The sequence below is a fragment of the Vanessa cardui genome, chromosome W (genome assembly GCF_905220365.1).
Source record: "Vanessa cardui chromosome W, ilVanCard2.1, whole genome shotgun sequence".
In the NCBI taxonomy this organism is placed as follows: Eukaryota; Metazoa; Arthropoda; class Insecta; order Lepidoptera; family Nymphalidae; genus Vanessa; species Vanessa cardui.
The window spans coordinates 6,763,155-6,785,427 of record NC_061153.1 but is presented as its reverse complement, the minus strand read 5'-3'; the positions used below and the strand labels follow the sequence as shown (position 1 = coordinate 6,785,427).

At 38.5% G+C, this 22,273-nt stretch overlaps 2 protein-coding genes across 3 annotated transcripts; both read right to left on the bottom strand.

The window, feature by feature from the left end:
- Window positions 1-2,631: 2,631 nt before the first annotated feature.
- On the bottom strand, window positions 2,632-14,528 carry LOC124542681. 2 transcript variants are annotated; one of them, XM_047120608.1, is made up of 4 exons: window positions 14,262-14,528; window positions 4,638-4,744; window positions 4,192-4,453; window positions 3,514-3,825 (listed from the first exon to the last, which is right to left on the bottom strand). In XM_047120608.1, exons 1-4 carry the CDS (start codon window positions 14,341-14,343, stop codon window positions 3,803-3,805), a joined length of 474 nt encoding a protein of 157 aa, XP_046976564.1. In that variant the 5' UTR covers window positions 14,344-14,528; the 3' UTR covers window positions 3,514-3,802. The 2 variants fall into 2 exon arrangements, with proteins under 2 accessions (XP_046976563.1, XP_046976564.1); XM_047120607.1 differs by lacking the exons at window positions 4,638-4,744; window positions 14,262-14,528 and having other exon boundaries at window positions 2,632-3,825; window positions 4,192-4,428.
- A 1,794-nt stretch (window positions 14,529-16,322) lies between these two features.
- Window positions 16,323-21,874, bottom strand: LOC124542517 (putative nuclease HARBI1). The gene is made up of 3 exons (XM_047120460.1): window positions 17,812-21,874; window positions 16,921-17,780; window positions 16,323-16,709 (listed from the first exon to the last, which is right to left on the bottom strand). Exons 2-3 carry the CDS (start codon window positions 17,211-17,213, stop codon window positions 16,478-16,480), a joined length of 525 nt encoding a protein of 174 aa, XP_046976416.1. The 5' UTR covers window positions 17,214-17,780; window positions 17,812-21,874; the 3' UTR covers window positions 16,323-16,477.
- Between the last annotated feature and the right edge of the window lie 399 nt (window positions 21,875-22,273).

The following is a 22,273-nucleotide window of genomic DNA, read 5'->3' as shown; positions in this document are numbered from 1 at the left end:
TCTGTTCTGCAGAAGGCAGTTGAAGGCTGGAAATGGCCATCAAAGGCAGAGACAATATCGTGCTCTGAAAAAGATATTGTAAAAAGTTTAGAGGAACATCAAATAACGAAACGGAAGAATTTCTACATCATTCAAGATGATTTCCTCTTTATGGAATGGGGTGACTAAGACCAAAATTAACCTGTTATTTTCAGCGTATTTTGGATTAAGTAATAATTTTGATTGGTTACTAAAACTTTATTTTTAAATATTATTGCATGCCTGTTACGTGATTTTTAAGTTACACTTAACTCATTTTTATATTTTGATAAGAAATCAAAGTTCCTAAAAAAAACTGGTCATTTCGTACAAGTGCAGTTTTATTTCTAAAATGACAACCCTAAAAATTATTTGACAGATGTGAAAAAAGTTGTGAGATGTGAGATTTTTAATCTGTTTTCGTTAAATGAGGCTAAAGTTATCCAAAAACAACAGAAATTTTAAAATAAAGCAAATTGTTTGTGAATATATTGAGTGGTACAATGTTACCCAATATGTCACTCTAACTTTGGTAAGCTACTAAAAATTACAAAACAACTACTACTTCTAAATATTATTTTAATGAATATTTTGAAATTGCTCTTCTCCCGGGTCAAAGTTACCCAGATTGACTGTAATTTGCCGAAGATCGATGTTGTTATGTTGGGTGCATTTTTCGCAACTAACAAAATTTTTGCTCCGCAGAATTCCGAAATATTAAAACTTCAATGTAAGTAAACAACACTAATTATTATAATGATAATGCCAGCTAGCCTACCTGATAACCATTCATCAGAAATATATAATAATATAATATATATTCAATTCAGATCAATTTATTCTTGTTTTTAGTTAGGTATAAGTATGTTTATTTTCATTCATCACTAATATATTTCTTTTCAGATCATCTCGTGCGTCATATGGAGATGATGCAATTAGTTACGTGCAATTGAAGCGTGATGGAAAACTCTGTTTTCTTAAATGTAAAATATGTCCAGAGCATAAAGTGCGGTCTAAATTATATGCAGTGACATTAGTTATTGATGAAGAAGACGACATAATTTGTTCTGTGGAGTGTCATGACTGTGTTGCTTCCCAAGGTGGGTGCAAGCATACGCAATAGCCTTTATCATGTGGATTCATAGGCGGAGTGAAGAACCTTCTTGTACATCTATGGAGTGTTACTGGAAAAAGTCTAAATTGTCACAGGTTGGTACGAGTTTAAAGTACATAACAGCCAAAGAAATGTCCAAGAGAAGTCCAAGTCTGCCATCGAACCCAAGCATACTCACTAAATATTTAGCAGAAGCAAAAAAAAGAAAAATAGAAGATTGTGAGTTATTAAATTACCAGCCTGACACTAATCTTTCTGATATAGCTACAACTTCAATGAATCAGCTTGTTGTTAAATTTAAAGAAAAATGCTGTGACATATTTATAGGTAATGTTAATATAACAGATGCCACAATCACAAAAGTTGAAACTCAAACACGAAATCAATTTAAAAGCAGGCTTTGGAATGAACTAAGATACGGACGGATAACAGCCTCAAGAGCTTTTGATGTAAGTCGATGTAAGACCTTTGATGGTACCTTGGTATCATTAATTATGGGTGGACAGATTCCAGATACTCCAGCAATGAAAAGGGGAAGGATTTTAGAAGACTCAGTGAGACAAACTTTGAAACAAGTCTTAAATAAAAATATCAGGAAGTGTGGACTAATTTTGAGTTCTAAATACCCTATGATTGCAGGATCATCAGATGGTATCTGTCGAGACTACATAATAGAAATTAAGTGTCCCACAACTGCTAAAACTTATTTGAATTATATAAAAGATGGAAAGCCTACTGAAAAATATTACATTCAGATACAAACACAGATGTACTTAGCTAATCTAAAAAAATGCATTTTTTGTATAGCAGATCCAAATTTTACTGAAAATAAGAAAATTGAAACGTTTTATGTCAATTTTAATGAACAATTTGTTATAAATATTATAGAAAACAGTTTGATTCCGTTTTGGAAAAAACATATATATCCATTATTGTATCAAAGTGTAATAAACAAGACCTAAGGAGGCTTTGATATTGATTTAGTAGTTTTTATTTGTTACTATAATTTTTGTTTGCATTTCCATTGAGGGACAACATGGCATTGTGAGCTTTATTATAATGCATTAGCATTTAGTAAAAGTTTCTAAGAACTTTCTTCAAATCAATCACTAATTTGTAAAAGTAGCCAATCGCAGATATTTTATTATTATGTATATGAGCATTTCAATTGAGGGAACACCTTTAATTAACTTCTTTTACAAACTAGAGATTGAATTAACAAATGTTTCAGGACTTGGTTAAACAGTATGAACTTACAGTGATTATTGAGGGGCCACCTTCAGCATTCTTGTCTTTTCATTCACTGAACAAGAAGGGCTAAAATTTTATAAATTACTTTTACAAATGTTGTAAATTTTAACTAGACTTTGAGCTATGAATGGGACCAACTTTAACCTAATAGTTAGCACATTCTAAAGCTCACAAGTCTATGTGGTCCCTCAGTGTGAATTCAAGCTTATTTTTTTTCCCTTAATATATATAATAAATAAAGCAACACAGCATATTTTGAAGTTTTATTTAATCAGAGAATCTTGTAAATTAATTAAAGCACATGCAATAGTTACAATATCGTCTAATATCTTTAAAAAATTAATATTAACACAAGCATATGGTTTTAACATATTAAACTCGCGCAAACGTCGTATAACCCGTTCAACATGTATTCTTAAGCTTGCAATTTGTTTTGTTAGCTTAGCCTCTAATTTACTGAGTTTGACACCTGATTGTACACTTGGAGGTCGAACTAATTGGACACCAGATTTTAGTAAAAATTGTTCAACATGTTTAAATCCTCTATCTGCCATTATACACATACCTTTTTCTAAAGTGTGTACAAAATCACAGGATTCAACCAAGCATGTGTCTGTCGTTCTTCCTCCAAATCCAGGTGATACATAATTCACTAATCCGTTAGGTGTACAAGATATTAAATATTTGATGATATTGGTTTTTTTATAGTCGGACCATGTTAATGCTTGATTGACAGACTTAGATGGCTTTTGCACCTCAATCTCTAAGCAGTCGATAATGCAGCTAACATTGTAATATTTATGCCTAAATGCCATGGGCAGGGTTTTTATATTGGATTCTTTATTTATCTTAACAATAAAGGGACGCAAAACACTTGCTAATGTAGGGACATTTTTTAAAAATATTTTGCTAGCATATGATGGAACCATGGCAAAATCATCAGCTAGTTCTTGAAATTTATTGTCTAAGCGAATTTTTTTCAAAATTAACATAATATGCTCAGTAGGGATATTGGTTTCACTATTTATTATGTCCAATAAAAAGTAACTACTCTTGGGAATCCCAATGTAAAACCTAGGTTTATTCATAATCTTATTAATAATATTCTGTATAGTGTTAATAGATTTTTGTTTCACTTCAACTATCTCGCTGCAATCTGAAGATGATTTTGTTTGCAGTGATCCTGTAGATGGTGAGGATTCTAAATGCGTCACATGTGGCTTACATGGAGAAAAATCACTATCTGAGTTGTGTTCTTCTGAAAAAAGCTTCTTTGATATTCCAGATCCAGATGGTCTTGATCGTTTAGAATGTTCAACTTTAAATGGAGATGTAGAAACTGTTTTGCTATATCTGAATGGTGATGCTGCCTGGTCCACTGACTTCCTTTGAGTTTGAGTTGCTTTGCTTCTGTACTTCTTAGTCAACAATACTTGAATGCACTATAAACATATACATACATATATGTATATATAAACTATAAACATGTACATATAACTGTATAAGTAATACATTGAAGTTTTATCCCTAATTTAAAATATGTATCTCACATACTTTAAGTTATACTTTAGGTATAAAACTTTGTTTATCATAACATTAGCATTAGCAGCCCGTCACAGCTTTGCCTCTAGTACATACATAGCCTGTTACTCAGGGTGAATTTAGCCTTCCAATGGCGAAAGAATTTTTCGAATTGGACCAGTAAATCCTGAGATTTTGAGAGAGTGTGTTTAAACAAACAAACAACCTGTTCCGCTTTATATATTAGTATAGATTACTGTAGATTAAAGGAATAAGTAAGATAATACCTGGCCTAGTAACAGAAGTTTCTCCTTGAACAGAAGAACTAGTACTGGCAATGTTGCTCTCAACTGATTCATTTAAACACTCTTCAATTATCGTCATCCTTTGTTTTTTTAGAGCATATGGTCTTTCCAAACTACAACCTGCCCGTTTTCGTCTATCTGGATGGCAATGAAATTTACTAGGCAAAGTGTCTGGTTTCATCTGAATTTGTGTTACAAATCCCATGACATGATATTGCATGTAATTCTCCATATCGTTTGGCAACTGTAACAAAATATTGGTTTTATAAATAAAAAATTAGGCAGAAGTTTTTTGATAAGTTCATTACCCTAATATGAATTCTAACCTAATAAAAATCTATTCTCAATATCAGGAACAGTAAATTTTGTTAGTTATTACGATAATATATTTAAAAAACATAATTTATTGCGAAAAAGTATAAACTTACATCGAAATGATCCTCACAAAAATACATTCTGGAATCGGAAGCTACATTAACGTCTCGTCTTGCAAGTTGTAGCCACTTTTTACGCATTTGTTCCTTTCGAGGCACATGTGTTACACATGGCCAGTAGATCGCTGCATCAGCATGCTTGCCTAATGCACACGGCACCTACGACCTACATAGACTCCACGTTTTACAAGCGCAGCAACTACAAGCAGCATTGACGACAATCATTGACGTCAATCGAAAATTTCCTTCGAAGCCTAAAATGTGGAAGCGCCACTCTCTTGGTACAAACATCGACCAATTGGCATTAATTAAATTTAGTCATAGTCAATATATTAATTTAAAATTTAATTTGCATTTTTAAATAAAACTAATTATAACGGATGAATCGCGTATATTAATTATTTTTTAAACATCCCGACGTTTCGAGCACTTTGCAGTGTTCGTGGTCACGGGTATTGTTTGTTAATTTGCATTTTCTTTGGATCCTCCGGTTGCACCCAACGTAATTGGCGCAGTCGGTAGGATAGTCCAGTAAATTCAGTGAATCGATCACCGAGAAGGGCTATTCTACGAACCTACGGGTGTGCGGCTAAGGAGGAGTATCCGAATATCGATACACAGAGAAATGCAGATTTGGTGAGTGTACCTAGATCTTACTAGAGTTAGTAGATTTACAAGTGGTAGTGCCACGCTGTATACCTTCGGGTTACAGCCGAATGGGCCGGCACGCCCGGGGAAGTACCACTCTCTCACTTAAAATCGGCGTAAAGTGGTAGTTATGCTACCGCGTTTCGTCCGGTAAGTGAGAGTTCCGGAGGCCCAATCCCCCTCCCCCCCAAAACTTGATGGTTGTGCAGAATTTGGTTAAATTACCCCAGGAGGGTACCATCAGCGACAGCGGTGGAGAATCCCTCTCTGGGCATCCATGCTCAGGACATACACCACCTGAGCAGGGATGCCCAGGCTGCCCTCCGAATTCTGGGGGGGGCAATTTTGCGCTCGCCACTGTTCGGGGCAAGCGGAGCAGGCATCATAAGGCAACCCCTACCACCCTCGCTGTGGACTTCTGCAACATAAGGGGACTCAACTCCAACCTCAACGCCGTTCACTACCATCTGGAAACGGCGAAGCCGGCCTTGCTCTTTCTAACCGAGACCCAGATATCTCCTGCCGATACGACTTTTCTCTCGTACCCTGGGTACAAATTGGAACATTCCTTTATACCACGAGCTGGGGTATGCGTTTACGTCAGAGATGATATCTGTTCTCGACGCCTCGGCAGCCTTGAAGGACAGGACCTATCGATTATCTGGCTGCGTGTAGACTGCGATGACCATCCGCGAATCTATGCGTGCCTTTATAGGTCCCATAGCGGTAATGCCGAAACCGACCGACTGGTTGAGCACGTCCAAATGGCTACAGATTCCGTGCTTCAGCAGATTCCATCCGCAGAGATCATTATTCTGGGTGACTTTAATGCTCACCACGCAGAATGGCTCGGCTCACGCACCACCGATCATGCGGGTAGATCTGTTCTGGACTTCGCTCTAGCATATGATCTGACACAACTGGTCAACTCGCCAACGCGAATACCGGATGTGGAGGATCATACACCTTCCCTGTTGGACCTTCTGCTGACTTCACATCCGGATGGCTATCAGGTTATCGTCGATCCCCCTCTGGGCTCGTCTGACCACTGTCTCGTCCGGAGTACAGTGCCGGTTGTGCGGTACTCACGGCCTCGCTTTGTTGGGTGCCGCCGAGTATGGCACTACAAGTCAGCAGATTGGGATGGGATGCGGTCTTTTTTTGCATCTTACCCATGGGGGCAGATTTGTTTCTCGCCGGATGATCCGAACGCTGCTGCTGACTCTGTTGCCGATGTGGTGCTTCAGGGTATGGAACTATTCATTCCTTACTCTGCAGTACCCATCGGTGGCAAGTCCCAGCCTTGGTTTGGTCGCTTCTGCAAAACGGCATCACGCCGAAAGTGGGAACGCTATCAAGCCTGGGCTAATGCATCTGCGTCTCGTGATGTAAATACCAGCGCATTTAAAAAGGAATACAACTCTGCCTCTAGGTCCCTCAAAAACGTGATTGCTAGGGCGAAGACGGAGTACATTGGCAGAATTGGCGAGAGACTGGTGCGTCTCCCTTCAGGAACACGAGCGTTCTGGTCTCTCGCTAAGGCTGTCTTAGGGAATTTCTGTCAGCCATCTTTTCCATCTCTGCACAGAGACGGTGAGTCATTGGCCCATACCGCGAAAGAGAAAGCTGATCTTTTAGGCTCTCTCTTCGCGTCGAACTCGACTCTGGATGACCAAGGAAAATCTCCACCAACAATTCCGCGATGTGATACCACGATGCCGGAGGTTAAATTCCGGCAAAGTGCAGTTCGTAAAGCGCTTCTTTCCTTGGACATTCATAAGTCGAGCGGACCCGATGGTATCCCTCCAATCGTGCTACGGACATGTGCTCCCGAGTTGGCACCGGTCTTAACGCGTCTTTTCCGGCAATCCTACACATTAGGCGTCGTCCCGAATTCCTGGAAGACAGCTTTGGTGCATCCGATCCCTAAAAAAGGCAACCGCTCAGACCCGTCCAATTATAGGCCTATAGCCATCACCTCCTTGCTCTCCAAGATAATGGAGTCCCTTATAAACTGCCAGCTCCTGCGGTATCTAGAGGAGAACCAGCTGATTAGCGACCGCCAGTACGGTTTCCGTCGGGGTCGGTCAGCCGGTGATCTTCTAGTTTACCTTACTCACAGGTGGGCTGAAGCAGTTGAGAGCAAGGGGGAGGCATTAGCAGCCAGCTTGGACATAGCGAAGGCCTTCGATCGTGTATGGCACAAAGCGCTTCTTTCGAAGTTCCCTTCCTATGGGCTTCCCGGGAAATTATGCAATTGGATTACCAGCTTTTTGGCAGATCGGAGCATCAAGGTCGTTGTCGACGGTGCATGCTCTGACTTAAAATACGTCAATGCTGGTGTTCCACAAGGCTGCGTTCTATCACCCACTCTGTTTCTTCTGCATATCAATGATTTGTTGCAAATCGGGAACATTCATTGCTATGCAGACGACAGTACCGTTGACACCTTATACACCGGCCGCGCTAATATTTCTCGGGAAAACGTCGAAGAGAACCGGAACAAACTTGTGTCTGAAATCGAGTCTTCATTAAACGAAGTCTCGAATTGGGGCCGGCTAAATCTAGTCCATATCAACCCCAAAAAGACGCAAGTTTGCGCGTTAACCGCTAAAAAAACACCATTTGTCGTATCTCCACGATTTGAGAACATTCCGATAGCCGCTACAGGTAGTATCGGAATACTTGGCGTTGATATTTCGAGCCTCGTTCAGTTCCGCGGTCAATTGGAAGGCAAAGCCAAATTGGCTTCAAAAAAGCTGGGCGTGCTCAGCAAGGCGAGGCAGTATTTCACGTCGGCCCATCGCTTTAAACTTTACAAGGCGCAAATTCGGCCTCACATGGAGTACTGCTCTCACCTCTGGGCGGGTGCTCCCCAGTACCAGCTCCTTCCATTTGACCGCATCCAACGTAGAGCGGCTCGAGTTATCGACGATCAAGCTCTTTCCGATCTCCTTGATCCTTTGGCTTTGCGTAGAGATGTCGGATCACTCTGCATCTTCTACCGAATTTTTCACGGGGAATGTTCCGAGGAATTGTTCGGATTAATCCCGGCTGCTGAATTTCACCTTCGGACATCTCGCCAAAATTCTAAGTTTCACCCGCACCACCTTGATGTCCGAAAATCCACAACAGCGCGATTTCTCAGACATTTTCTGCCTCGCACAACCACTTTGTGGAACCAGCTTTCGCCGGCGGTTTTTCCGAACCGATACGACATGGGAACCTTTAAGAAAAGAGCCTACTCCTTTTTGAAAGGCCGGCAACGCACCTGCAAGTCCCCTGGTGTTGCAGGTGTCCATGGGCGGTGGTAGTCACTTTCCATCAGGTGAGCCTCCTGCTCGTTTGCCTCCTATGCCATAAAAAAAAAAAAAAAAAAAAAAAAGTTGCTCTCCTTCCTATACTTTAATTATCCTTTATTTTAATTTTCCTTAGTGTATTTTTCTAGTGTTAATTTCCTCAGTGGTTCTATTAATTTTTCAAAATTTTTCACCCACGTAAATCGCAGACCTCTGGGTCAAATAATATTAACAGAATCTCGCAAATCGATGCGAATAGGAATTTAGAGAGTATTTTAGAAAATAGTGATAGTGTAGAATCTAGTAATTTAATTTTTGAGTGTAATTTATTTTCAAAAATGAGCGTTGATTTGGTAGATCAAGTCTATAAGGCCTTACGCCTTTTACCCGAGTTCGACGGGAACCCGAATGTGCTCACGCGTTTTGTTCATTTATGCGACCAACTGGTTACGCAATTTGTTCGGGCGGAGCCAGGTTTTGAGCTTAGCAACTTAGCCTTATTAAACGGCATTTTAAATAAAATTACCGGACATGCTGCTCGCACAATTAATTCAAACGGCATCCCTGAAACCTGGCAGGGTATAAGAAATGCTTTAATCAATAATTTCTCGGACCAACGAGATGAGACCGCTTTATACAACGATTTGGCTTTGCTTACTCAGAAACATTTAACACCGCAAGAGTTCTATGAGAAGTGTCAAAGTTTATTCAGTACGATAATGACGTATGTGACTTTACACGAGTCTATACCTACCACTATCGAGGCAAAACGCGCTCTATACAAAAAGTTAACACTACAAGCATATGTTCGGGGTCTTAAAGAACCATTAGGCTCACGTATTAGGTGTATGCGACCCGAGACAATTGAAAAGGCTCTTGAGTTTGTTCATGAGGAAGTTAACACCTTGTACCTACAGCAGCGTAACGACCAGTTACCGGAGCGCAGAGCTGTGCAGTCCACGTCTTCCTTTAACCCTAATAATATTCAAGGTAAGTTATTTAATTTGCCTGCGCAGCGACCTTTTACTTTTCCAAATCTATTAAATCAGCCCGGTCAATCGAAACCTTTTTATCAGCCACAACCGCCAAGGCCAATGCAAGCTTGGAGACCCCAAGTGCCTTTTAACCGCGGTCCCTCACGAACCCAACAAATGTTCAGCGCACCCCCGCCTAACTATAGGCCACAGAGTAACGTGTTCCGAGTGCCTCAACAAAAGCCAGGTTACACGCCCCTTAATAACGGCTCTAAGCCTATGAGTGGTGTAAGCCATTTTGTTCCTAAACCTATGCCTAGGCCCCTGACAGAACATGACTGGACGAAACACGGAAATCCGCCCCCGTCTAATTACTTCAATTCTAGAGAGATGAATGTGAACGAAGTAGATTGCTATGACTATTATGAATACCCCGACTATGCCTATGACAGTTATTACGATCAGTCGTACCCCGAACCTTGCATCTACGAGCCTGTATATGAGCCTTCAGCTTATTACACTGATATTGTCCCCGCGTACGTAGAGGAACATCAGGACGCGCCCGAAGGTACATCCGCTGTAGATCAGGATTTTCAGTTAGCCCCGAAGTCAGACAAGCCAAAATAGAGATTAACTTACAAACTCAGAGAAAACTTCCTTATATTCAGATTAGTAATCCACCTATTAAATTATTAGTAGATACCGGCGCGAATCAGTCGTTTATTAGCCCCGAAATAGTAGACAGATTTTACCCTCATATTCACTGTAACTATGACCCCTTTGAAGTAACTAACATCCACGCAACAACCCGTAATGACTACTCCATAACCTTACCCTGCTTCCCAGAGTTCAACGAAACTTGTGACATCACTCTTTTCATTTATAAATTCCATAATTATTTTGACGGTTTAATTGGTTTGGACTTGCTAGAAAAGTTAGAGTCAAATATAGATTTAAAAAATAAAGTTCTCGTTACACGTCATTCGTCTAACCCTTTGAACATGTACGATTCGCGGAATTGCAATTTATATGAGGATATAATAGCCGCTAATAGTTCCAAATTAGCCCGAGTACCTATTAACTTTCATGACGGCGATGTAATAATTTCGGAACAAATAATATCTAATTGCACTATTCGCGACTGCGTTACCTCCGTTAAGAATAACCGCGGCATTATAGAAATTACTAACCCTACAAAACATGATGTTGTATTCTCAATGGATAGACCAGTTTGTGCCGAACTTTTTAATGAGCAGTGCATGCGTACCAATCAACTTAGCGATCGCGTATCAAAAGTACTCTCGAAATTACGTACTGATCACCTGAATCCTGAAGAACGAGCTAACTTAGAGTCTCTTTGTGCACAATATGCGGACGTTTTCTATATAGACGGTGAACCTCTAACCTTCACCAATCAAATTAAACATAGTATTCGTACCACGGATGAATCACCTGTCTATACTAAGACCTATAGATACCCTTTCGTTCACAGACAGGAGGTTCAAGATCAAATAACCAAAATGTTAGATCAATGGATAATCCGCCCTTCACAATCAGCCTGGAGCTCCCCCATCTGGGTAGTTCCCAAGAAAGCTGACGCATCTGGTAAAGTCAAATGGCGCATAGTCATTGATTTTCGTAAAGTTAATGAAAAGACGATCGACGATAAGTACCCGATCCCTAATATCAATGATATCTTAGATAAGCTCGGTAACTGCCATTATTTTACAACGTTAGACCTTGCCAGCGGATTTTATCAAGTTGAAATGGACCCAGCCGATATTCACAAAACGGCTTTTAATGTAAATCATGGACACTTTGAATTTTTACGTATGCCCATGGGTCTTAAGAATTCACCATCCACGTTCCAACGTGTGATGGATAACGTCCTTAGAGACCTTCAAAATGTCATTTGTCTCGTTTATCTTGATGATATAATCGTTTTTAGTGTGTCCTTGCAGGAACATATGGTAAATTTAGAGAGAGTCTTCAAAAGACTTAGGGAATCGAACTTTAAGATTCAGATGGATAAGTCTGAGTTTTTGAAGCTAGAAACCTCGTACTTAGGCCACGTAATAAGTAAGGACGGCATTAAGCCTAACCCTGACAAGATCGCCGCCATCCAGAAATTTCCTATTCCTAAGACAGCCACCGAGATAAAAACGTTTTCTTGGATTATTAGGGTATTATAGAAAGTTTGTTCCAGACTTTGCGCGCATTGTAAAACCTATGACGCAATGTCTTAAAAAAGGTTCTAAGACCACCTTTAATGACCCTAAGTACATTGACTGTTTTGAAAAGTGTAAATCACTACTGACTAATGACCCTATCTTGCAGTACCCAGACTTTTCTAAGGACTTTGTACTAACGACTGACGCATCTAACTTTGCCATAGGTGCTGTCCTTTCCCAAGGACCCATAGGACACAACTGACTGAAAATCGTAATTAAGATAGAGAACCCGAGAAAAGCTACACCCCTGACCAACAAGTCTTTGTACGCAATCCTATGGCATCCCGACAGAAGTTAGCCCCGCGATATACACAGGACAGTGTACTCGCAGATCTTCCAATTCACATCTATACGAAGAAAAAACGCGGTACTGTAGCTAAATCTCGCCTTAAGCGAAGTCCTAAGAATTCTACCTTGTTACAGGATGATACTTTGGCTGACGACTCTACATCCGACCCGAGGACAGGAGATAACAATTGACTCACTTGACAATGGACCCGGACTACTTCCTTTTAAATTAGGGACAGCTAAGATTGTCTCTCATTACCACTCTTTCCTGAGCCACATAGATTAAGAAAAAATTAGTTTCCAACTTGATTTAGTAAAAACCCAGATGGCTGAATCACGACCCTTGCTTAATAATAAAACATTATCTCTCTTTGACCCTCACCTAGAACATCTCGATAGTAAAATTACCTTAATCAGTAATAAAATTAGTATGTTTGAATCATCTCGTAGTAAAAGAGGTCTCATTGACGGCTTAGGCTCCGTAATAAAATCAATTTCCGGTAATTTAGATTACACTGACGCACTTAAATATGAAAACGCTATAAAAACCATGCGTAATAATGAGCACAAGCTAGAATTAGAGATCAATAATCATGTTAGTTTAAATAGAAAATTCATTTCACAAAGCTCTCAGATAATAAGTAATATAATCTCGAATCAGGATAAGATGAACAAAGCCTTGAATTTAATCTTAAACATTAACGATGCCAGAGATAGAGATTTAATTAGGTACGCTCACATAGCACAACATTTATTAATCCTAGGAGATAATATAGGAGATCTTTATGAAGAGTTACAGAATTTAGAGAACACCTTAACTTTTATTCGTGCATCGAGCACCCCGTACTATTTATTTAGTTTAGATGAAATTAAGGATATGTTAAGTAAATTAAGGATTTTATATTCTAATAATGAGATCCTTAACATAGAAAGTAAGTACTTTTATGATGTAATTAAATTAGGTTATTTCTATTTAGGCAAACAAATAGTACTAGTTATAAAGATTCCAATTATCGTTTCTTCCACATATGATTTCTATAAGCTCTCCCTAATTCCCAATAGATACCATGAAACCCTTATACCACCCTCTCCTTTCGTAGCACTCTCTAGCGCAGATTCTAGGTACATAGAGGCAGAATGCCCGAAGATAAATTCTTTATATCACTGTGAGTCGACACCCAGCCTGCATACTCAGAGCCAGGGAGATTGTATCCAGCATCTCATAGCTCACCAAGAACTTCAGCCCAACTGTAAACTAACACCCGTAACTCTCACTACCGAAGCCCTGGAAGAACTGGACGACAAGCACTACACCCTGAACTTTCCCGTCCCAACCAAGGTGAAGATATCCTGCGGTCAAGAACAATACCAGACTCTACACGGCAGCTACTTGGCAGTTATCCCACTAAACTGCAACCTGAGAACACCCGCCTTCACTATCTCCAACTCCAACGACCAAATCAAAGGACATGTCATAAAGATCATCGAGATGCCCCTATACAACGAGTCAAGACATCGAAATCACCCGAAGCTCATCTTGAATTCCCCGAATCTACAAAAACTTCACGCCCTGAGCAACGAGATAGCGACGCAATCGCCCATACATCTAGATAACGTCACCGACCCAGTCATATATCACACGACTATACCCATGTACCTCACACTCTTCGGTACATGCGCGCTCATCGCTACTCTACTCTACCGCCGGCTACGCACAAGAAAAGTGTCCAAAGTCGTCACGGAAAACTACAGCAGCAACCCTGAAATCGTTTGTGCAGTCCCAGCCCCACGCACTATCAACCCCAGTCAAATAAGGGTTGATCCTGGATGCCTAGCAGCGACCATCTCGCACAAGTCCATCGATACTCGCTGTTCTTCGGGGGGAGGTGTTACACATGGCCAGTAGATCGCTGCATCAGCATGCTTGCCTAATGCACACGGCACCTACGACCTACATAGACTCCACGTTTTACAAGCGCAGCAACTACAAGCAGCATTGACGTCAATCATTGACGTCAATCGAAAATTTCCTTCGAAGCCTAAAATGTGGAAGCGCCACTCTCTTGGTACAAACATCGACCAATTGGCATTAATTAAATTTAGTCATAGTCAATATATTAATTTTAAATTTAATTTGCATTTTCTTTGGATCCTCCGGTTGCACCCAACGTAATTCATGTATAAATAGTTTATCAGGTGTTTTGATTGTTGAACTTTCACACTGAGGTACTATACAGTATTTATAAAATTTGTGATCCATTTTATTTGATTATTTGGGTAAACAAACTCGTCCCCGCCGCTCAACCAAACAGTTTGTTTTACAACATGTGACGTCACAAGGCTCGCCATGACAGTTTGTCGTGTTTTATTTGAGAAATGTCAAATATTTCATAAAAATGTAAATTTAAATATGTTACAGTTTGTATTTCATTGAAATATTTATATTTCAGTTAAATTAGACCATAAGGCAAACGTTGAAATAGATTTTTAAAATTAGTCAACTAGCCTATTGCTACATATACTCAGCACATGGGTGGAGTCGATAAATTAGATCACTATAGCAGTTCATATCCAATTGGCAGAAAATCAAGAAAAACCTGGCTTCGCTTGTTTTGGTTTATATTTGAAACTTGCCTCATAAATTCTTGTATACTATATTGTCAAGATAAGGATAGAGGTAATATACTCAGTAATTTTAGACTTCGTTTGGCAAGAGCTCTGATAAATGGGTTGGTTGGTGGTGGTTTTATATTTCCATATTTCAGTTTACAATGATTTATTTACAGTTTTTTGTTTCAGATATAAAGAAAGAAAGCACGCCGTTGCCAACTTTGTAAAAAAGAAGAATGGACTCAATGTTCCTGACAAAATCAGACTTTCAAGACCTGGAGAGCATTATGGCAAAAAAGGGAGTTACAGGAGGTGCAGACACTGTATAGCACAAGAGCAAAGGAGGTCAGGACCTATTTTGAGTGCAAAATATGTGAGGTGCCTTTATGCTTTGTCCCATGTTGGGAGCAATTTCATAAAATAAATTGATTCGAACGTTGTAAGCAGCCTGGTTTTATTTTACCCTAAATATAATAGCCCTTTGGGAAAAGTAATACAGATTCATAATAAAATTATTATTTTTTTCCTTTTGAAAATTATGTAGTCTTAGTAGGGCAATGGTAGAATAGCTCCCACATTTAAAAAAAATAAAAAAACAAAAGTAAAAAATATATATATTTATTTCTAATCATTTGTGACATTATGATAATCATGGCCCAGTCCGCTTGCACCCATTTTTTTATACCAATTCAAGATGCCTGATTAAGGGTTAAAAAAAAGTCCCTATCGTGTCGGTGCATTGAATTTATTTCTGAATACCTTTTTGCCAATAAAGTATATCTTATTATCTATACTGCGTTAAAAAATGCAAGAAACTGATAGAAAAAGACCGTTTTCTACTTTAGAAAAGGATTTATTTTTAAATATCATTCAAAAAGATGATACAATCCTAACCTGCAAACAAACAAATGCTTCAAGTGCTTTTAAAAAGAAGCAGTCTTGGGAAAAAATTGCAGAGGAATTTAATGAATCCTCTATTGTTACCCAAAAGGTAAATATTTTAATGTAGTTTTCTTATTATTGATATAAATAGTTTAGGTATTTTGCGTGTCCCTAGCTATATAGTACCTATGTATGTTTTATTGTTGCAGGCATCTACAAAACAATTAATCAAGCTGTGGTATAATATGAAGGCAAAAGCAAGAGAGTCGAAGACAAAAGAAAATATACGCCACTTAACAGGAGGTGGGCCACCTGTTACGGATATGGATCCTATCGATACGAAAGTCATGGATATAGATAAAAATATCCTTACAAACATTGCTGTGGATATTGACAGTGATATTGTTGGGACCATTATTGTATTAGGTGACAACAATAATGAAGCTTGGAGCTTGTGTTTTAACACAGGAAGCAAGAGTGCAAGTTACCGATGAAGCAAAAGATTTCAAAACTCCTGCTAAAAATGTCATGAAAATTTGAAAACTAATAGAATAGATTTGTTAAAATGTAAAATATTGGACGAAGAATTGGAATTTAAAAAAAAAATGCATGAAGAAGAGCTCAAGATAAAAATTTTAGAGCGAGAACATAAAGAAAAATTGTTTCAAATTGAACTGCAAATAAAACTAAAAGAATTAGAAAAACAATAATTTCTAGTACATTTTGTGTGAAAAAAAAACAAAATGTTAGAATAAAAATTTGTTTTATTTTATAATTCATTTAAAATGTATAATATCGTGAAATTATATTTGCACGAAGCACCAATCCATCGCTAGTATCTGTTGTGCTTGTGTTGTCATTGGTGTGGAATAGGGTGTGTCAGCATCATTGTCCATGGTGTCCTAAACTTCAAATGTGTCATTTACTTCTATTGCAATATTGTGGAATACTGCACAAGCTATTATGATATTGGCTGTTTTAGAAAGTTTAGTAGCTAAACCAATTTGTAAGCATGGAAACCGTCTTTTCCATACTCCAAATAAACGTTCCACTGAATTTCTTGTTTTTATTTGAGCCTTATTGTATCTTTCTTCATGTGCAGTTCTGGGATTTAAAATAGGAGTCAGTAAATATCTAAAATGAAAAATACTTTATATTAGCGATAGTGTAGACTTATAACTTTTAATGAATAAAAAATATATAATTATTTACCTAGTGCAAGGATATCCTCCATCTGCAAGTAACATCCCATCAATTTCATTATTGCTTAATCTTATATTTAGTCGTGAGTTTCTAAAGATTCGGCTATCATGTGTACTACCAGCCCAACGTGCAACTATATCATATATGTATAATCAAATTAGGGCCACCAACTACTTGCACATTCAAAGAAAAATAACCTTTTCTATTCCGGTACTGCTCTGTGCCTCTAGGCTTGGTAATTTTTATGTGGGTGCAGTCAATTGCTCCTACAATATTTTTCAGTCCAGGTGCTCTGCCAATACAACCCAGGTTTTCAAAAGCGGCCTTTATATTCCTCAAATTGGCAGGAAATTTAATAAAATATGGCATTAGCATTGCTAATGCTCGACTAATTCTCTTCACTATGTTACACACTGTCGATTGAGAAATATGCATGATGTCTCCACATACAATTTGGAAGCTTCCAGTAGCATAAAAACGTAACGCAGTAAGCAACTGACAGTGGGGTTATAGGAAGCCCTCTTTGTGTCTCCGATTCTAAAAAGCCGGTTATTTTTGGTAAAATTATATGAATCACAACATTTTTGGAGAAACGAAACCTCTTCTTAAAACTATCCTCCGAATAGTCATTAAATGGATCCACATCACGAAAGTAAACTTTGGGATTTCTAGGTTCAGGCACTTCTATTTCTTCTAATATATTATTGTCTACAACAGCAAAAACTTCTTCGATGCCATCCAAACTTTCCATTTTTCAAAATATTCAACAAAATAACCTCAAAACGTACAGAGAGAATAGTACTTCACCTCTAAAGTAATGCTTGAGTAAAGAAAACGATGACTATTACTTGGCTGAGAATTCTAACTTTTGACAGTTCTATCTTCGATCAATGACTTAACTATAGAATAAAAATTGTTACTTAAGTAATTACTTTTACTCAAGTACTTACTTTTACTTGTCTATAAATACGGCTGTTAGACTTTTATACCTACATAGACAAGCTTGCATGCGAAGTCCTATCGATAAATTAACTTTAAAGCCGTAGGTAATTCTGTCAGGCTATATTTAACAACTCTGTGGCAACTTCTAACGATGTGAGAAATTAATCGACATCATTGAAAGACTCAGGCACATCAAATTCAGATTACAATACAATAAAGATAACGTACTAAAGACCAGAAAAGCCAAAGAAGAGCTAAACCAAAACATGGCTATATTCAATTGAAACAAAAAAAAATATATACATTTATATATATATAACAACTGAATCTAAGAAGCACGAAGGGCTGTCCATTACTCAATGGAGGAAATAAAGATAAGTCATTGCTACACCACTTTAACCAAATCAGAAACGTATCCGTTCAAGACTTGGGGAAAACGGGTAATATCAATGATGTGGATTGATATTAGGTGAGGGCCATCATAGCGGATTGTGTTTGAGATCGTGAAATTCAGATTACAATACAATAAGATTAACACATATAATGCCGTACTAACATATGACCTAACTGTTATTTTTTTGTTTTTCAAAATTTATTCTCGGGATTGATACGAAGTCTAATAACAATATTTTTAATTATTTATATACATTTTATGGTAAAATAAATAAATAAATAACGGTGTCAACCACATGTGGCTGACGTGGCGCTACAGAAATAAAATATCCATTGGGGCCGCGTCAACCACATTGTCGGCCATCTTAAAATTAAAAAGCGCGCGAAATCTCGCTCTAGCTTTTTGCCGCCGCAACAGCGACGGCGCTATTTTGATAGTGTCACTGGTAGCGTATTGTGTGTGAGCGTCGCTCCGATGTGACGTACAACGAATTAGACTGCATTATATGATTATTCGATAGTTCAAATTTTAAGTTTTGTCACTGATTAGGTAGTTATTTCTCCGTGAAAATGGACGACGACTTTGACTATGAACTTTCACAGTTAGATTTATCAGTGTTTGATAAAGAATTGAACTCATTATCGAATAGTGTTGCACCACCGGCTCCACCTATACTTGACATTGATATCGATGAAACTGAATCAATACCACGGAATAGAAACAATCGTCGATGGCAGATATTATCCGACAGCGAAGAAGAATCGATTCCAGTATCGGCTGATTCAGGATCTACATATGTATGGTTTAATCCACTGGGTAAGCAAACAAGTGTTATTCCATATACTGAATGTCCTGGGCTCAAGCCATTTCGGTTGCAATCTAGCATGAGTGCAGCTAAGCCAGAAGATTTTTATTCATTACTAGTACCTAATGAAATATTTGAATATATAGCTGAAGAAACAAATCGTTTTGCTTCACAAATCTTGAACAAGAGTGGAACACAGTCATATAGAATGCGAAAATGGGTGCCTACAGATTGCCATGAAATAAAGCGTTTCTTTGGCGTTTTGATTTGGATGGGCTTAGTAAAACTACCTCAACTGTCTATGCATTGGAGCACTAATAAATGTTTTGAGCAACCATTTGTTAAGTCCATTATAAGCCGAAATCGCTTTAAGGTCATTTTGAGAATGTTACATTTTGCTAATAATGAAATGAATGACAGTAAAAAGACCGATTGTTCAAAGTTAGGCATTTGTTAGATATGCTGAATGATAATTTTAAATTTCATTACACACCAAATGAAGAAGTCTGTGTCGACGAAAGCCTAATTCCATTTCGTGGGCATGTTATATTTAGGCAGTACAACAAAAATAAGCGACACAAATATGGAATAAAATTTTTTAAACTATGCTCAGACCTAGTGCAAGTTTATGCCGGAAAAAACTATGATAATGTGAACACTACCAAAACTAATGTCGTCCTTTCTTTGTGTCACGATTATCTGAACAAATGACATACAGTTTGTACAGACAACTGGTACACCAGCTTGGATCTAGCACGGAAGTTGCTAGCAGGGCACACACATCTCATAGGTACACTCAGAAAAAACAGGCGAGGTCTACCTCAAACGGTCGTTCAAGCCAAGCTCAAAGCAGGCGAATTCTCAGCTCAAGAAAATGGTGAAGGAATTACAGTCATGAAATGGAAGGACAAACGAGATGTGCTGCTTCTCTCTACCAAGCACTCCGTGAGCTTTAGAAGGATCAGTAAGAAAGGAAAAGAAAAAATAAAGCCAAAAATTGTGGTTAATTATAATCACGACCGACGAATAATATACACGACCCCTCTTCGCAAGACAATTAAATGGCCCAAAAGATTAGCGATGGAGCTATTATTGAATACATCTATTGTAAATTCGTATATACTGTATAAATTAACAACTAAAAAAAAGATTACAGTTGTTCAGTTTAGAACAGCATTGGTTGAGTACTTGGTGAGCTCAGGAATCTCAGAAATTGGTGCCCCCGCTAGGCCTAGACGATTGAAGCACGAATTAAAAAGAAGAAAGGGCTGGCTTCTGCCTGTCGTAAATATTGTTTCAGATGTTACAAAGAAAATTGTGCCCAATTTGGAAGAAAGCATGCGAGAAACAAAACCAAAAGGGTAGTGACATACTGTGAAGATTGCCCAAATCAGACGCATTATTGTATCAACTGTTTCAATTTAGACCACAGATATGTATAATTTGAATATATATTATATATTTTGATGTTGTATGTTCATTTGAATATCATTAAAAACAATTAAAATATTTTATATGTTCGCTTTATTATGTAAAAACCTCTTTTCTTTCTCATCACTAATTCCTTCTTGACATTCCCACTTCAAAGCTTAATATTTTTCAAAATGTTAGTAAAAGTTGTTATGCCATCAGTTAAGTTACAAATTATCAGGCCTCGTCAGCCATACGACATACACTTTTATACGAAAAACGTGGACGACGACGCCTAAATTTCACTTTGAAAACCGGTCTGTTCTGTCAGCCATATGTGGCTGACGAGGCATTATATGTGTTAAGTACAAAGCATGGTTCGGGCGGGCGGGCGAAGAACGGGGTATTTGGGTGAGAATAAGGGATACAACGTATTTCAGTACCAATTCTTCAACTATGTATATAGTTCGCTAGAAGCCCGACTCTGAGTCACAACTCCCAACGGTCTCGACCCAGTAACTGATGCTACTCACCAGTTTCTCTCCTCGTGGGCGAGGCAAGTGTGCAGCGGCCCAACGCCGTCGAAACACTAGCCAAACCACCTGGCTAAAAAACCCTGGCCCAGGCTAATTTCGATACTACGATTTTGAATGCCGATGAAAGGCTTGATGACCTTCTAGGGAAAGTTCAGTGATGAAAATGACATCGTGAAGTTCAGATTACAATTCAATAAGATTGAGCACAAAGAACGGTTCGGTCGGGCACAGAACGGGGGCTTTAGGGGGGTATTTGGGTAAGAAATAGGGATACGGCGTATTTCAGTACCAATTCTTCAACTGTGTATATATTTAGATAGAAGCCCTACTCCGAGTCAAAACTCCCAACGGTCCCGTCCCAGTAACTGATGCTACTCACCTGTTTCTCTCCTCGTGGACGAGGCAAGTGTGCAGCGGGCCAACGCAGTCGAAACACTAGCCAAACCACCTAGCTAAAAACCTTGGCCCAGGCTAATTTCAATTCTAGGATTTTGAATGCCGATGATAGGCTTGATGACCTTCTATGGAAAATTCAGTGTACAAAATGAGATGTGAAATTAACACTCTTAATAAGGCTGTCGAGAACATTGACGCTCTAAGAAGAATTAACCATTCTTAACATCGCCAATGCGCCGCCCATCTTGGGAACGAAGATGTTATAGTCGTTGAGCCTGTAGTTACACTTGCTCAGTGCACTCTCAACCTTCAATCAGACAACCAACAACAGTAACTAACACTGTTTGGGGTAAAATTACTTTGACTTAGACTTTTATACCTACCTAGACAAGCTTGTATGCGAAGTCCTCTCGATAAATAAACTTTAAACCCGTAGGTAATTCTGTCAGGCTATATTTAACAACTCTGTGGCAACTTCTAGCGATGTGAGAAATTCATCGACATCATTGAAAGACTAAGGCACATCAAATTCAGATTACAATACAATAAAGATTACGTACTTAAGACCAGAAAAGCCAAAGAAGAGCTAAACCAAAACATGGCTATATTCAATTGAAACAAAAAAAAAATATATATACATTTATATATATATATATATATTTTCACCCCGGAGTTGATATTACGTCCTACATGGCGGTTTTTACCGATGATGTTGCGTCCGACTGACTTGTTGCATCCTATATACGGACGCAAGATTGACCATCTCTCAAATTCAGCCAGAAGTAGTGCAAAGGTTAGTACAATGGCTGGGTGAAATATTGGCATGGACGTTGTTTCGTCACTGGAGTGCCTTTCGGCGTATTACTTAGTTCCGCTGTTTGGCGCGCGAATTTTGGAGGGCGCTCCTTTGCGTCGTATATCAGTGGCGTATATTCGATATTTTGTTTTCGTATAGCACGCCGATAATGTGGCTTCTGTATATATTTAAAGTTTTTATCAATTCTAATGTGTG